This window comes from Leptodactylus fuscus, chromosome 4 (genome assembly GCF_031893055.1).
Source record: "Leptodactylus fuscus isolate aLepFus1 chromosome 4, aLepFus1.hap2, whole genome shotgun sequence".
NCBI lineage: Eukaryota > Metazoa > Chordata > Amphibia > Anura > Leptodactylidae > Leptodactylus > Leptodactylus fuscus.
The window spans coordinates 160,302,291-160,320,563 of record NC_134268.1 but is presented as its reverse complement, the minus strand read 5'-3'; the positions used below and the strand labels follow the sequence as shown (position 1 = coordinate 160,320,563).

General features: G+C 42.5%; 1 protein-coding gene across 2 annotated transcripts in view; it reads left to right on the top strand.

Moving 5' to 3' along the window:
- The window catches only part of DNAJC13 (DnaJ heat shock protein family (Hsp40) member C13), a 122,750-nt gene extending 117,932 nt beyond the window's left edge, over positions 1-4,818 (top strand). For both annotated transcript variants that reach the window (XM_075271278.1, XM_075271277.1), the window contains one exon: positions 3,910-4,818. In XM_075271278.1, the coding sequence (XP_075127379.1) occupies positions 3,910-4,007 (98 nt within the window). In that variant the 3' untranslated portion in view covers positions 4,008-4,818. The remainder of the gene's footprint in view (positions 1-3,909) is intronic.
- Positions 4,819-18,273: the final 13,455 nt, after the last annotated feature.

Genomic DNA, 18,273 nt, shown 5'->3' with positions numbered 1-18,273 from the left:
CTTCCCGTGTAAAATGTCCATGCTCGGCTTTCTGTAAATGGCGTCACAAGTTGACCTGCACTTATTAATCGCCATTTACATGAGCTAGCTTGCTAAAGCTTTTTGTCAGAAGATATGGCATTATATCGGAAAGAACCAGACGTGGTAGTCTCCAAATAAACGACACCACCAAGTATTTGTATAGCTAAAAAGATGGGGTTTGTCATATTATAAGCTCTAGGTGAATGTACTCAGGACTGCTGCACGGCATGCTGCCTTAACCCTTTATGTGGAATGTTTTGGAACGGGTCAGAATCTAATGTTAAAGAATTTGTGAAAAGTTACAAGAGCTTGCATCTATAAAGTGGTTTTCCTGGTTAGCCCACAGTAGAAGGGATCTGCAGTACAATATATAACTTGACTTTGGTAAAAACTAAAACTAGTGCAAGGGCAAACGGCAGCCATTGGCTATACCCAACCAATCGCACACAAGATCTCTAACATAACAGTAATACATAACTGGTGGCTTTGGGCAGCAGCTCCACTTTTCCCTTGGATTAGTTTTGAGAGGTCACCCATTCAGTGTCAGTACTTTAGGAATCATGACTTGCATGGTTATATTGATAGGGTTATTTGGGGCTAAACCATGTTAAAATGTTATTAGAGACACTGCTGTGCTATGACTTGGGTCTAGTTATTTCCAACCAATACATTGTTAAAGAAATGGGAAAACCACTTCAAGCAACTTTACCTGTATTTACCTGTACAAACCCTGTATTTCCTTCTTAATTGGGCACTCACAACATTTTCAGGACATAGCAACCTTTATTGATAGAAAATGGAATTGGCTGGCAAAACTGGCGTACCCTTGGCAGCCTCATAAAACAGCCCATACCCACTTGTTAGATTCCCCACCAGTCTCTGATTTTATTGTGGCACTGATTACATATCATGTTGTGATACTGGTATATAGGGCACCGCTATAGCCACTGCAGCAGTATGGCACGTCACAATGGAAGGATTACAGTTAGCGGACATATGGGTGTCACCATTATAACAAGTGACATTCACATCTATGGCTGTATTGAACTACAGGGCTGCCTATTTTGGTGATGTTTGTGAGAGCCATAACCAACATGATTATTGCTGAGGAGCAACTGAGGATATTTTTGAGTGTGAGTGTTCATTAAGATGGTGACCTTGTACTCCCTTATGCTTGTTGCTGTCTGCTTCCTTCCTAATCTCTTCTTCCCTTGCTTTTTACTTTTCTTCCTTCAGGTGTCTCTCCTTCCCTTCTTACTGGTAGCAGCCCCCTTCACCTCAGAAGTGGGCTTTAGATGCTCTCTTCCAGGCAGCTTGCTAACTGCTGTGTAGCTCTGTAACACAGGTACAATGCTTGTTGCACCTGCAGCGTTCATGCATCTTGTGCTCCAGCCATGACTGTATATACATTACCCCCGCCCTATTGGTTTGTGTTGAGTCAAGATCATTTATTCCTTATCTAATCCATTGTTTCTATCAAGCTCTCAAGGAACACTGGAGACAGATACTGATGTAGTGATTTTCCAAGAACTGAGCACAACACATCATGGTGTGTGTTGTGATAGCTGCCCACATACCCTTAGTTAGATGTAGGAATTTGTTTTGCCTATAGGGGTGTGCCTGGGAAACCCTAAATGGCTGCCAGTACTGTCCTCTGTATAAAAACACGGAAGTACTACTCCACCATCATCTATTGATACTGTAGTCACATCTAGAATGGAGTTTATGCTTAGGACAGCACTAGCGAAAATCGATGCCCTGTAAGTACATGAGCTCCTACATCTTACTAAGTGTATGAAGCATCTATCGGGGCAAGTACCCTGACTTGTTTTTAATTTTTTCTCCTTCAAAGGCCCCCAATGAGCATAAAAAAAAGTCTACACACAGACTATCTTGTGCGTGTGTATAAGTCTCCAACTCTCCCGCGCAGATGATCTTGGGAGTCGGGCGTGTTGAATTTTATCGTGTTTGATCCTTTTTTTACCTGTTTGAGATAAGTCACTGCCCGTGGTGTCTTGTGGCTATTTAACCCCCCCCCCACCCACCCATTGTAAATACAAGCTTAATCAACTGAGAGTGCATGTTTATTGGGGAGCCAAAAGGAATAGCTTTATGCCAACAGTGTTTGGCTATCAAAGTGATATCGGCATCTTTTACATATGATTAAATTAGTTTTCCAAATCCCTATATATGCCTTATATATTATGTACTGTTTCCTCTGTCCTACTGAAGGCTTCTCATCATCCTCCTGGTCTGTCATCCACCGTCATTGCATTTCAGAAATTATATATTATGTTTTAACTGTCTAGTATATAAGCCCTTAAAGGGTTTATGTCACCAAGAAGATTTATCCTCGATCCATAGAGGATCCATATCTAGTAGACTGTACTTCTATTCACTACAATGGGGGCGCTGGAGATCACCATGTGCTGTACCTCGGCTATCTCCAGTGTTCTCATCGATGTGAATGAGTCATCTGTCCACCAAGTGTATGGCCTGCACTCAGACTGGTTACAGCGACACTGTATCGGTAGCGAACTCAGCGGTCAGACCCCTGCCCATCAGGTATTTCTCCTCTACTCTATGGACAGAGGATACATATTCTTTGTGGCATAACCCCTTTTAAACACATTCAAACTCTCCATTCCTGGGAATCTTTTGAAAGTTTCCTTATGACTCTAGTGTACGTTATATCATTGGAACAGGACTATTGATGGTCTACTCTCAATATCAGATCTGTGGGGTCTGGTTCCTGGCACCCCAATAATCAGCTGCACCTTGGAACAGGCACTAGACCATTATCAGATACCTGATGATGGCCATGAATAGTTCTGCTGCAGTACAGACATTACACTTACAGGGCTGTGCGGCGTCGGTGCATGTTCTGGAGACAGTCACCCGTTCACAGCCCATTGGCAGGAATACCTGCACTCAGCCCCATATTTATCACCTATCCTAAGAGTAATATTTATGTACTGTCAGTGCAATGTGCTTAGTTATGTCTAACCCTCATGTCACACTCCTTGGGATCCAGAAAATGGAGATGTGTAGAGTTGTTTGGTGCAGACCTCACAATAAAGAGCTGTTTGAGACATGGAGTTGTTTTTACTTACTAATGAACCAATGGTGGCTCTGTAGGGTCAGGGAAAGAAATCATCTGCATTCACAATGCGCCCTTAGTGTCTCAGGTAGGTACATGGACAGCTCAAAAACACAGTACTATTAAATTAAGCAGACGATTAAGGATATGATCTAGATGTTATAGGATTCCTGCTGCCAATCTATTTGCCCTTCTACAGCAAAATTTCACTCTGTAGTTGACATGTTTTTCTACCATAGCAGCATAAGGACGCCACCATACAGCTTTCCACATTTCATCTTCTTACTCCCTCTTTGAGTGTGACATGGAAAGAAGAGCTTTTCTGGTTTGACCTACATTTTCAGGTTTTAGGTGGAGTTATTAAGACTTTTATTCAGTTGGATTTTTTTGTTAAATTTTTCAATTTTGTTTCCTATAGAGACGCAGTGAAATTAAGGCTAGGGTTCTATTGCGGCTAACATTAAAGTAGTTGTCCCTGTGAATAGGGAACAAGTCCCTGACTGCTGGTGGGACTTGCACCAATCTCAAGAATAGAGGTGACACCCGTAGATCACTGTTTGCTATTTTCTACAATCTTCAGCAGCCCCATGGAGTTGAATGGTTCAGCAATGGGCATGCTTGACCAGCAGGATCTTTGTTTTGATGGGACCCCAGTAGAGAGAAGTTCTCATGGGACGACCCCTTTAAATCTCACCTCAGCAAATTAGATGGATATTTTTATAGGATGTTTTTGTTTTTTCAATAACCATTGACACGTAAGACTAACTTCATCTTTCTAATTTTCTCAGGACCTGGAGTTGCTGGCTACCTTACTGCAGGGTCTTCATCTACAGTTATGCCCAATGTGCCACCACCAGTGGACCATGAAGTAGGAGATCTTGGCTAGTCAATGCAGAGATTACACTAATGAAGTCTCAAAAGGAGGAACTGCTTCTTGTTGCACGAGGAAAAGAGTTGTAAACCTTTTCCTTCCCCCCCACCCCCAGGGTTGATTCAAAGAACTTTATTTTCTGCCTTCCTTGTTTTAAGACAAAGTGTTATTCGTTTTTGTAATAAATCTATTTTTATTTAGGGATAAAAACAAAAGAAAAATACATTGGAGATGTAATCCCGATGAAGAATCTCTATGTAACATGCACACAAAAAGCACTCTGTGAATCAGCGGTCTGGTCACACAACCTGTTCTGTTGTCTTTCCTTTTGTATCTAAGCACATTCTGTTCCTTTTGTATTTGTTTACAAGACTGTGAATCAGATTATTAATAATATCCCTGTTCTCCAGTTTTATACTCCAAGAATAGGCAAAGCTGTCGTCTAAAAATGAAGGGGCATTCATGTTGCCGTTCTCTGCCATGTTGGAAGTGGTTGGGCTCACTAAGAACTATGGAATTCCATAAATGTTCAGTCCGTGAACTGTGTCCTTTACATAAACTCTATCCTCTCAAGACTGAAGAGAAGATGATATTCCCGTGTACAGCATAGCTTTACCAAATAATAAATAAAAGTGAATATCAAAAATGTCAGCTTGTTATGTAAGAACCTAGTGTAATAGTGACATGATTCCTCCATTATTCCCCAGTATATACAGCTTTCTATGAATGTACATTATACAGATCATTCATCCCTGTACAGAAAATTTTAAAAAAATAAAGGGAAGCAATGACCTTACTGGAACGTCTGTCAGATGCTGCCATATTGCCTACAAATTTTTATATTAAAACTATGATTCCATTGTATATAGTATTTATTGCCACATATAATAATCCTTTGCTACATGAGGGTTTGGTCCATAATGTTATGTGACGCCTCATACGTATTATTAAGGTGGGTGTCCAGTCTAAAACTTGTTCCTACTGGCGATTTTATTACTTTCTTAAATATGCCTTTGCAGAAACAATAAATAAAACATGATCTGATAGGGTAAGGACGCTAGTGTAAAGACCTGCGTCCTCTTCTGCTCCTCGGATGATGCCTTCATCTCCACCATGAGAATTGACTTCAAGATCAAAACTGTGGAGTTACAAGGAAAGAAGATCCAACTACCAATGTGCACAGACACCTAACTGAAGGCTGGTAGATGCTCAGCCAGTTCTCTGTATAGTGATCCTTTGTTCACTGCAAAGCAGCCAAAAGAAATCGCTTTCTGTCCTGCTGGTCAGGGAAGGACCAGAGCCATGACAGTAGCATGCTAGTAAAGCTAATAGGACTCCTTTTGCAGGGGAGGGAAAGGAGACTGATCCTAGCCAGTGCACCCCCCAGTAGCACAAGTGAACATGGGGAGAATATGGAAGAAAAAAGGGTTATTTTTTTTGTTTGTTTGTTTTTGCTAGAAACACTTCAACTTTTGTTATAACCACTATTTCAAAGTATTTCTGGACCTTTCGTACAAAAGTGATTCACAGAATAATGAGAGGGTTTAGAGGAGGGAGCTGGCTTTACATATCGACTCATCTAATATCGCTGCAGCAAGTAGCATCTGAGTTGCCCAACAAGGGTTTGGTTTTATAGCGACGCCCCTGCCTTCATCCCTCATGGCAGCTGCTTATGGATGCTTCCTCAAGATCTGTTCTCTGGTGAGTTTTACAGAACTTTCTAGAAGTTGATACAGTAAGTGACACTAGCAATCAGATTTCTGTTTATTATTAATGTTTATTTATATAGCACCATTGATTCCATGGTGCTTTACATTTGGGGGTTACATACAATACACAAAATATACAGGTAGATATAATACTAACAGTGACTGACTGGCACAGTGGGGTAGAGGGTTTACAATCTATGGGGGAAGGGGGTAGAGACAGAAGGAGAGGGGGAGACTGTTCAGATGGTGGTGCGGTGATATTGTTATTGGAGGTTGTAGGCCTTCCTGAATAGGTGAGTCTTCAGGGCCTTCTTGAATCCTGTGATTGTGGGGGTCAGTCTTATGTGTCTTGGTAAGGAGTTCCAGAGTATGGGGGATGCACGAGAGAAATCTTGGAGGCGGTTTTGTGAGGAGCGGATGAGAGAAGAGCAGAGTAAGAGGTCATTGGAGGATCTGAGGTTATGTGTGGGCAGGTAGTGGGAGATTAGTTCAGAGATATATGGAGGGGACAGGTTGTGGATCGCTTTGAATGTTAACGTTAATAGCTTGAACTCATTTCGCTGGGCTATGGGTAGCCAGTGGAGGGACTGGCAGAAGGGAGCAGTCGATGAAGAACGGGGGGTGAGGTGAATTAAGCGGGCTGAAACCTAATCCACTTAAACTTTTGCTTTGATTCCTGCTTTGCACACTCTTGGCATTCTCTTGATGAGCTTCAAGAGGTAGTCACCTGAAATTGTCTTACAAGAGTCTTGAAGGAGTTCCCAGAGATGCTTAGCACTTGTTGGCCCTTTTGCCTTCACTCTGCGGTCCAGCTCACCCCAAACCATCTCTATTGGGTTCAGGTCTGGTGACTGTGGAGGCCAGGTCATATGGTGTAGCACCCCATCACTCTCCTTCTTGGTCAAATAGCCCTTACACAGCCTGGAGGTGTGTTTGGGGTCATTGTCCTGTTGAAAAATAAATGATGGTTCAACTTTAACGCAAACCGGATGTAATAGCATGCCGCTGCAAGATGCTGTGGTAGCCATGCTGGTTCAATATGCCTTCAATTTTGAATAAATCCCCAACAGTGTCACCAGCAAAGCACCCCCACACCATCACACCTCCTCCTCCATGCTTCACAGTGGGAACCAGGCATGTAGAGTCCATCCGTTCACCTTTTCTGCGCCTCACAAAGACACGGTGGTTGGAACCAAATATCTCAAATTTGGACTCATCAGACCAAAGCACAGATTTCCACTGCTCTAATGTCCATTCCTTGTGTTCTTTAGCCCAAACAAGTCTCTTCTGCTTGTTGCCTGTCCTTAGCAGTGGTTTTCTAGCAGCTATTTTACCATGAAGGCCTGCTGCACAAAGTCTCCTCTTAACAGTTGTTGTAGAGATGTGTCTGCTGCTAGAACTCTGTGTGGCATTGACCTGATCTCTAATCTGAGCTGCTGTTAACCTGCGATTTCTGAGGCTGGTGACTCGGATGAACTTATCCTCCGCAGCAGAGGTGACTCTTGGTCTTCCTTTCCTGGGGCGGTCCTCATGTCAGCCAGTTTCTTTGTAGCACTTGATGGTTTTTGCAACTGCACTTGGGGACACTTTCAAAGTTTTCACAATTTTTCGGACTGACTGACCTTCATTTCTTAAAATAATGATGGCCACTCATTTTTCTTTACTTAGCTGCTTTTTTCTTACCGAGAAATACAAGACATATTTTCAGTTGTTTCACACTTTTTTTAAGTATATAATTCCACATGTGGTAATTCATAGTTTTGGTGCCTTCAGTGTGAATCTACAATTTTCATAGTCATGAAAATACAGAAACCTGTTTGAATGAGAAGGTGTGTCCAAACTTTTGGTCTGTACTGTGTATGTATTATATATATATATATATATATATCATGGAAAGCGAGATAAGGAGACATGCTAGGTGCCAGACAACTCTTAGAATGCAGCCTTCAAGATAACAAACAATAACTTACAGCCAGTCTGTGCCTACATCTGGTCACACTCAGAATGACCTCACTGTGTAGCATATGGATTAGAATATAAAATGGAGGACTACTTATGGAGGATTATCTCTAACAATAGTAATAACAATAGTAATAAAAGGAAACTTAAAAATCTTGCCTATACATTCATCCACTATATAAATATAAACCATATAAAAAGTCATAGAATGCCCTTATAGATAATACAATCCACTATATACATACAGGGCTGACTCCAGGTTTTTGTGGGCTCCTGGGCGACAGAGGCTCAGTGAACCCCTGTTGGAGCAACCCATGTGCAATTGGGCAATTTTTTTTTTTTTTTTTGCTCAGGTGGACCTACTGGAGTATAATATCCATATCATATAAGTAGATAGAACCTGTTCGGACATCAGATAGTAAAGAGGAATTTTAGGCAGACATGTCCAAGGGGTCCTCCAACTTAGGAATACCGATATTATCATTAAATGGTGACCGTATAGTGGTACATATTGTCTCTACACAGGGCTCTGCAGACGATTTAGGTCAGGGGTCTCAAACTCAATTTACCCTGGGGCCACTGGAGGTAGAGTCTGGGTGAGGCTGGGCCGCATCAGGTTTTCCCCATGTTTTTTTTTTTTTTTTTTTTTATAAAAGTCGCCGTCCGTGTACGGGGATGCATAGGGCCTCTTTTTTTGTGGGGCCGGGTGTGCTTTTTAGTTCTACCATTTTTGGGAAATACTATTGCTTTGATCATTTTTTATTCAAATTTTTATCAGAATCAAAACAGTGAAAAAACAGCAGTTTGGCACTTTTAACTATTTTTCCCGCTACGGCATTTATAAATATTTTTATAGATTTGTAGAGCAGGCGATTTCGGACACGGGGATACCTAATATGTATGTGTTTCACAGTAGTTAACTACTTTTATATGTGTTCTAGGGAAAGGGGAGTTATTTGAATTTTTAATACTTTTTATATTTTTTTTTATATTTTTTTTCTATTTTATTTTTTTTGCATTTATTAGACCCCCCTAGGGGTGTTGAACCCAGGGGGTCTGATCACTAATGCAATGCACTGAAAAAAAATCATCATTGCCGATCACCGGCAAAATGGCGGTGCCCATGCGCCGCTGGGAAAATGGCGCCTCCGGCGCCTTTGACCGTGGCACCGGAGGCGTTATTGCCTCCGATTGGTCCCAGGACCGATTGGAGACATTAGCACTGGTTGTCTACTGCTTAAAGCAGTAGATGCCCGGCGGCTATGGCGGCCGCCCGGCTCCCGGGCGGTCGACATAGTTACACACCCGGCATGCGCCGTACTATTAAGGCGGATGTCGGGATGTCCACTGTGGGCCGCAAACTATTGTCCCGAGGGCCGCAGTTGGCCAGCGGGCCGCGAGTTTGAGACCCCTGATTTAGGTGAATAAAATACAGTGCAGTAACATTTAGTGACTTACAGCCACTTGACCCACATTGTCCTCACCTGCACACCCATCCTAATGCTACCCCCAATTATAAAATATATACTATACTATAACCCCCATAATGAATAATACCCCTAAGCGCATCTTTAAATTAATAACTTCACTTTGTACCCCCTGTAAATAGTGCTCCTTATTAATAATGCCCCAGGTGTTTCCTAATTAAAAGGTAAAATGTAAAAAAGAATTAGTGGGGTTCCAATACCCAGGACCCCCAGGATCAGCAGTTTGAATGAACCGTGGTACCTGTGTAAGCGCCATGACGGCTTCCCTGTTTATACAGTATAATATATTTCATAGCGGCCATGTAGTGTAACTACAGCCTCATCCTATACATGTCTATGTGACAAGGCTGGAATTACATCACATGGTCACTATAAACAGACAGCGTGTGATATAAACAGGTGCTATGGACTCTTCATACAGCTGGTCAGTGGGAAGTCACTGATCTCTTATTGATGATTTATTATGCGGATAGATTATCAATAAAGCTTAAGGCCCCATGTGGCGTCCTGCAGCAAAAAAGTGCTGCGGGAAAACCACAGCAGTGACGCATCGCGTTTCTTCCTGCAACCCTTTGTAGAGAAAGTTTGCAGAGGTTTCCTTTGCATATGCTACGATTTCCAAATCTGCAACTGTTTTGGAAATCACAGCATGTTAATTATACCTACGAAAACACCGACGGATTCCCTATAGGTATAATGGAAGCAGAAAGTGAAAAGTGCTGCGGGGAAAAACCACAATATGTTATTGCTGTAGTTTTTCCTGCAACGCTATTTTGTTGCAGCCGCTAGCTGTGGCCTTAGTCTTAATAAAGCCCAAGTGTCACCTCATTTAAATTGCCCCCTCATATTATGCCCCTGATTCCCCCTGACATAAATACTGCGCCTCTAATGACCCCTTATGTTCATAATGCCTCCTAATATAAATGATGCCCCCTAATATAAATAACTTCCCCCTTAAATTCATAATACCCCCTAATAACGCTGATATAAACAACCCCCCCCCTTATATTTATAATTCCCCCTCCTCCCTTATACTATTAAAATACCCATAACTATGCTAAAAAACAAAACAAAAATAAGTTAGCCACCTACCTGCGATCCTGATGAACGGAGCTGCCATCTTGTCTGTGTCCACATGCAAGATGGCTGTGTCGCATTGCTATGACGTCATTGCGGCGCCCATGCTGAGAAGCAGACGTCTGTCTGCGTTCTCCCAGGATTGTAAACCGCAGGCCTCATGTGCCTTTCCGATTACAAGTTGCTGGAAGCATTTTAACTAGATTGATGTTTACAGACACCGATCAACCGATCTAGTTATAAGCAGAAGATGTATCAATAGCGGCGCCGGGGTGGGCACAGGGCAGCTGAGCCCTGAGTATTTACAAAAAAAAAAAAACACGCAGTCAGCACCCAGCAGCCCTGTGGGCTCCCTCAGGAGCTTGCGGTTCCGGCACTTGCCTGTGTTTGCCGGGTGCTGACGCCGGCCCTGTATACATGTACACCATATAAAAAGTCTCACAATGTCCCTATAGGTGACATAATCAACTATATACATGTACACTGTATAAAACAGTTATACAATATCCATATAGGTGATAGAATCCACTATATACATGTATGCCATATAAGACTCATACAATGTCCATGTAGGTGATAGAATCCACTATATACATGTATTCCATATAAGACTCATATAATGTCCATATAGGTGATAGAATCCGCTATATACATGTATGCCATATAAGACTCATACAATGTCCATGTAGGTGATAGAATCCGCTATATACATGTATTCTATATAAGACTCATACAATGTCCATGTAGGTGATAGAATCCGCTATATACATGTATTCTATATAAGACTCATACAATGTCCATGTAGGTGATAGAATCCGCTATACACATGTATGCCATATAAGACTCATACAATGTCCATGTAGGTGATAGAATCCACTATATACATGTATTCCATATAAGACTCATACAATGTCCATATAGGTGATAGAATCCACTATATACACGTATGCCATATAAGACTCATACAATGTCCATGTAGGTGATAGAATCCGCTATATACATGTATTCCATATAAGACTCATACAATGTCCATATAGGTGATAGAATCCACTATATACACGTATGCCATATAAGACTCATACAATGTCCATGTAGGTGATAGAATCCGCTATATACATGTATTCCATATAAGACTCATACAATGTCCATATAGGTGATAGAATCCACTATATACACATATGCCATATAAGACTCATACAATGTCCATGTAGGTGATAGAATCCACTATATACATGTATTCTATATAAGACTCATACAATGTCCATGTAGGTGATAGAATCCACTATATACATGTATTCTATATAAGACTCACACAATGTCCATGTAGGTGATAGAATCCGCTATACACATGTATGCCATATAAGACTCATACAATGTCCATGTAGGTGATAGAATCCGCTATACACATGTATGCCATATAAGACTCATACAATGTCCATATAGGTGATAGAATCCACTACAGTATATATATGTATATCATATAAAAAGTCCCGCCATGTCCATATAAATAACTTCATATAGTTCGGATCATGTGTCCTACAGCACAGCACCAGAAATAATGTCACACAGCAGCCAAATAACTAATATACGTCACCATGTGAATAGTGTCATATATACTAGTGACATAGCACTTGGCCCATATAATGTCTTATGGCTCGTACCATACAATGCCTATATAAATACTACTTGTACTTATGGTGTCAAACATGTCATACAGAGTCCAGATCTTACACTTCCCATATACACAGTGTTATACAGAAGCCATGTGAATGCTGCCATATGGTGCCATACAGTAACCATCACTGACTGATGAGCATATATATATATATACATATATACAGCACATAACACATGGCAGTACAGCACAGTATATACGGCCAGTGCTCTAGGCTCCGCCCCTTTTTATTCAGTCACACAGAGAATGGGACGTCACAGCTCGAGCTGTATGGAATACTTACCAAGGGAAAGTGCAGGTGGCGACAGTCTGACCCTGAAGAAGTGGCAACTGCCAGAAGGAGAAGGAGGAGCCACATTCAGGAGGAGCTCACCCACAGGAGAAGAGCGCCCAACAGAAGGAGGAGCCACATTCAGGAGGAGATCACCCACAGGAGAAGAGCACCCAACAGAAGGAGGAGCCACATTCAGGAGGAGATCACCCACAGGAGAAGAGCGCCCAACAGAAGGAGGAGCCACATTCAGGAGGAGATCACCCACAGGAGAAGGACGCCCAACAGAAGGAGGAGCCACATTCAGGAGGAGATCACCCACAGGAGAAGAGCGCCCAACAGAAGGAGGAGCCACATTCAGGAGGAGATCACCCACAGGAGAAGAGCGCCCAACAGAAGGAGGAGCCACATTCAGGAGGAGATCACCCACAGGAGAAGAGCGCCCAACAGAAGGAGGAGCCACATTCAGGAGGAGATCACCCACAGGAGAAGAGCGCCCAACAGAAGGAGGAGCCACATTCAGGAGGAGATCACCCACAGGAGAAGAGCGCCCAACAGAAGGAGGAGCCACATTCAGGAGGAGATCACCCACAGGAGAAGAGCGCCCAACAGAAGGAGGAGCCACATTCAGGAGGAGATCACCCACAGGAGAAGGACGCCCAACAGAAGGAGGAGCCACATTCAGGAGGAGATCACCCACAGGAGAAGAGCGCCCAACAGAAGGAGGAGCCACATTCAGGAGGAGATCACCCACAGGAGAAGAGCGCCCAACAGAAGGAGGAGCCACATTCAGGAGGAGATCACCCACAGGAGAAGAGCGCCCAACAGAAGGAGGAGCCACATTCAGGAGGAGATCACCCACAGGAGAAGAGCGCCCAACAGAAGGAGGAGCCACATTCAGGAGGAGATCACCCACAGGAGAAGAGCGCCCAACAGAAGGAGGAGCCACATTCAGGAGGAGATCACCCACAGGAGAAGAGCGCCCAACAGAAGGAGGAGCCACATTCAGGAGGAGATCACCCACAGGAGAAGAACGCCCAACAGAAGGAGGAGCCACATTCAGGAGGAGATCACCCACAGGAGAAGAACGCCCAACAGAAGGAGGAGCCACATTCAGGAGGAGATCACCCACAGGAGAAGAACCTACACCCAGGAGGAGAGCGCTCAGCCACTGATAGGAGAATCCAGCCAGGAGGATGCGGAGCTGCTATTCCAGGTATTGGAGAGCGTAATGTTAGGCAGCGGCTCCATCTAGTGGACGCTGTGTAGTATGACAGCTTTGGGAACCAGTTACCAAGTAAATGTTCAGGTTGGAGGAATGGAGTGTTATAAACTGTCAGCACAGATGTCCTATAGGGGGCGATGTAACCAGGTCATTACCAACATTTGCTACAATGTGACAGTATCCCCCTCCCCCACCAGTGGCAGACTGTCCTGGGAAAACTATTCTAAAACTATTATTTGCACTTTGTTCATAAATTTCTCTATCATTTCCCTATAGACCCCATTATACATGTATAGAATATTATATATTTCATATATTAACCCCTTTCCGCCGACAGCATTTTTTAATTTACGTTTTACGTTTTTGAATCTCCCCCTTCCAAACCCCATAACTTTTTTATTTCTCCGCTCCCAGAGCCATATGAGGTCTTAATGTTTGCGGGAGAAATTGTTTTTCATGATGCCGCCATTAATTATTCTGTATAATGTACTGCGAAGCTGGAAAAAATTCAGAATGGGGCAGATTTGAAGAAGAAGTACATTTCTGCAAATGTCTTACGGGATTCGTTTTTACGGCGTTCACTGTGCAGCCAAAATGACATGTCCCCTGTATTCTATGTTTCAGTACGTTTCCGAGGATACTAAATTTAGATGGTTTTATTTACATTTTAACCCCTTAACAAAAATCCAAAACTGGGCCAATTTTTTATATCTAAAAGTCGCCATATTCTGACAGCCGTAACTTTTTTATTCTTCTGTGTACCAGGATGTATAGGGCGTCTTTTTTGTGGGGCCGAGTGTACTTTTCAGTTCTAACATTTTGGGGAATTGCTTTTGCTTTGATAATTTTTTATTCAAATTTTTATCAGAGGCAAAACAATGAAAAAATGGCGGTTTAGCACTTTTGTCTCTTTTTCCCGCTACGGCGTTTACCGTACAGGAAAACTATTTTTATAGATGTGTAGAGCAGGGATTTCGGACACAGGGACACCTAATGTGTATGTGTTTCACAGTATTTAACTACTATTACATGTGTTCTAGGGAAAGGGGGGTGATTTGAATTTTTAATACTTTTTAATTTTTTTTATACTATTTTTTTTTTTTTACTTTTTTTTTTTTGCACTTATTAGACCCCCTATGGGTCTTGAACCCCAGGGGGTCTAATCACTAATGCAATGCATTACAATTCTAATGCATTGCAATATATTGCAAAAAAATCGTCATTTGTTTTGCAGGCTGTATAGAGCAGCCTGCAAAAGAAAATCACTGCAGACAACGTCAAGTCGGCCCTGGATCTTGCTTCAGGTGCCGTCGATCATCGGCAAAATGGCCACGCCCATTTGCTGCCGGGAAAGTGGCGCCTCAGTCAAAGATGATCGAGGCGCCATTTTCCCGGCGGCACGGAAGGGTGAATATCCCCCATCGGTGCGGTGTGATATAAACAGGCGCCGTAGCCCCTTCATACAGCTGGTCAGTGGGGAGTCACTGATCTCTTATTGATGATTTATTCTGAAGATAAATTACCAATAAAGTTTGAGACCTCATGTGGTGTCCTGCAGCAAAAAAGCAGTGACGCATTGCGTTTCTTCCTGCAACCCTTTCTACAGAAAGTTTTCAGAGGTTTCCTCTGTGTACTTTCTGCTTCAATTATATCTAAACCACTGGCGTTTACGTAGGTATGCTACGATTACCAAACCAAAGCTGTTTTGGAAATCACAGCATGTTAATTATACTTATACCCCATTTGCCACCGGGAAAATGGCGCCTCGGTCAAAGATGATCAAGGCGCCATTTTCCCAGTGGCACGGAGGGGTGAATACCCCCCATCGGTGCAGGCACCGAGCCGGGGAATTAGCGCAGGGTGTCTAGTGTATAAAACATTACACACCCGGTGGCTATGGTGGTCGCCATAGTTAACCCCCCGCAAGCACCGTACTAGTACGGCGGATGTCGGGAAGGGGTTAAATACCAGAACATATTATATTAGACATTTTAGATATAGTCTCTATTTTTCCATGGAGCCCATTTCCCGTCAGATATACGAGGGTGTGTACTATTAGATGTGGCCATATTGTACGTTATGCTGTATACATTATAACTTCTGTTGGACATGACTTTCTGTATTATTCCAGTCTTGGACATCATGTCTGCTTTATACCTGCAGATCACATCATAGAGTGTAGAATTTTTCTTTTGTGATGTGTATGCAGGTGATTCCTGAGAGTTGGACGCTGTTCATACTCATATACCACAGACTACTTTATAACTATAGCCAGCGGCGTGGCTAGCGGCGGGGGTAGGGCAGAGGGTGCGGCTGCCCCAGGCCCTTTGACTCTGTGTTGTTTTTAGCGCATTTGTGGGTATATTAATAGAATAAGCGTGTAATTGCTAGATCCCATTGTTCATCATAGAGGCGGACTTTTTGTTCCCTGATGCAGGACTCAGCTTTGCATGTCTGCATTTAGTGTCTGACCCCTTTTCACTGACATCTTCTCCTCAGCCCAAAAAAGGAAGACACATATTGCTTCTTCTTTTTTTGGTCCAAGAGAATGACCTGATGCCAGAGGAAAACGGCATCACAGTTTTTGCGTTTCAGTTTCTCAAACTTTCTGGACCATCAGGTTACTTGATATCATTTATGTATTAGTAGATGATACGAAATATTGTGAATAACTGCAACAATTTTGGTGATGGTTAGGGCAGCTAATGGGGATGGAGGAGGCTGCGTATTTAACACCATGGGTGCTGGTCCTGAGGCCTGCATTCATGTTGTTAAATGAATTTGACTGTGCCCGATGGTTCAGAATATTGACCAATTTGTTGTGCGTCAAAGTGGTAAAATTCTTTATTACGGTTTCCTACAGCGTTGAATTCCAGGTTCTTGCCCTCACTTGGGGCAAGGAATGGATATTTTTTTTATTACAGGGAGAAGAGAAAAAGTGTAGCTATACGCTACGAGAAGAATGCGCAACCAAGAAATGGACTTTTTTTGTTACAGGGAAAATAGAAAGAGTGTAGCTATACGCTACAGAAGATCTCACTCCCAAGGAATGGACTTTTTTGTTACATGAAGAAGAGAACGAGTGTAGCTATACGCTACAGAAGAACGCAATGCCAAGGAATGGACTGTTGTATTACAGGGAGAATAGAAAAAGTGTAGCTATACGCTACAAGAAGAATATAACTCCAGGTAATTCACTTTTTTGTTACAGGGAGAATAGAAAGAGTGTAGCTGTACGTTACGAGAAGAATATAACTCCAAAGAATTCACTTTTTTGTTACAGGGAGAATAGAAAGAGTGTAGCTGTACGTTACGAGAAGAATATAACTCCAAAGAATTCACTTTTTTGTTACAGGGAGAATAGAAAGAGTGTAGCTATATGCTACGAGAAGATCTTATTTCCAAAGAATGGACGTTTTTCTTACATGAAGAAAAGAACGAGTGTAGCTATATGCTACCAGAAGAACGAATCTCCACGGAATGGACTTATTTGTTACCAGGAGAAGAGAAGGAAGGGCCACACGGTGGCTCAGTGGTTAGCACTGCAGCCTTGCAGCGCTGGAGTCCTGGTGTTCGAATCCCGCCAAGGGCATAAAACCATCTGGAAGGAGTTTGTATGTTCTCCCCGTGTTTGCATGGATTTCCATCCCATATTCCAAAGACATACTGATAGGGAAAAATGTGCATTGTGAACTCTATGTGGGGCTCACAATCTACATTTAAAAAAAGAAAAAAAAAAAAAAGAAGAGAAGGAGCGTAGCTATACGCTACTCGAAGAACATAATTTCAAGGAATGGACTCCTTTGTTACAGGAAGAAGAGAAATAGTGTAGCTATATGCTAACTGAAGAATGCACCTTCAATGGCTAAATCGGATCGTTGTGCTATCCACAACTGTTGGAATCTGCAACAACATACGTACGATTCGGTGTACCTCACATCTTTGCATGCAAGATGCTTTATAAGTTGACCAGTTCATGAACGATCAGCTGTTGCAAAGGTGGGTCACTTTTCTTTCACGTATCACCTTAAGCGTGTAATAGCTCGATCCAATTGTTCGTCATAGAGGCAGACTTTTTTGTTCACTGATGCAGGACTCAGCTTTGCATGTCTGCATTTAGTGTCTGACCCCTTTTCACTGACATCTTCTGCTCATCCCAAGAAAAGAAGACACATATCGCTTCTTCTTTTTTTGGTCCAAGAGAATGACCTGATGCCAGAGGAAAACGGCATCACAGTTTTTGCGTTTTAGTTTCCCAACCTTTCTGGACCATCAGGTTACTTGATATTGTTTATGTATTAGTAGATGATACGAAATATTGTGAGTAACTGCAACAATTTTGGTGATGGTTAGGGCAGCTAATGGGGATGGAGGAGGCTGCGTATTTAACACCATGGGTGCTGGTCCTGAGGCCTGCATTCATGTTGTTAAATGAATTTGACTGTGCCCGATGGTTCAGAATATTGACCAATTTGTTGTGCGTCAAAGTGGTAAAATTCTTTATTACGGTTTCCTACAGCGTTGAATTCCAGGTTCTTGCCCTCACTTGGGGCAAGGAATGGACATTTTTTTTATTACAGGGAGAAGAGAAAAAGTGTAGCTATACGCTACGAGAAGAATGCGCAACCAAGGTATGGACTTTTTTGGTTACAGGGAGAATTGAAGGAGTGTAGCTATACGCTACGAGAAGATCTCACCCCCAAGAAATTGACTTTTTTGTTACAGGGAGAAGAGAAATAATGTAGCTATACGCTGCAGAAGATCTCACCCCCAAGGAATGGACATTTTTGTTGGATGAAGAAGAGATCGAGTGTAGCTATACGCTACATAAGAACGCAAAGCAAAGGAATGGACTGTTGTATTACAGGGAGAATAGAA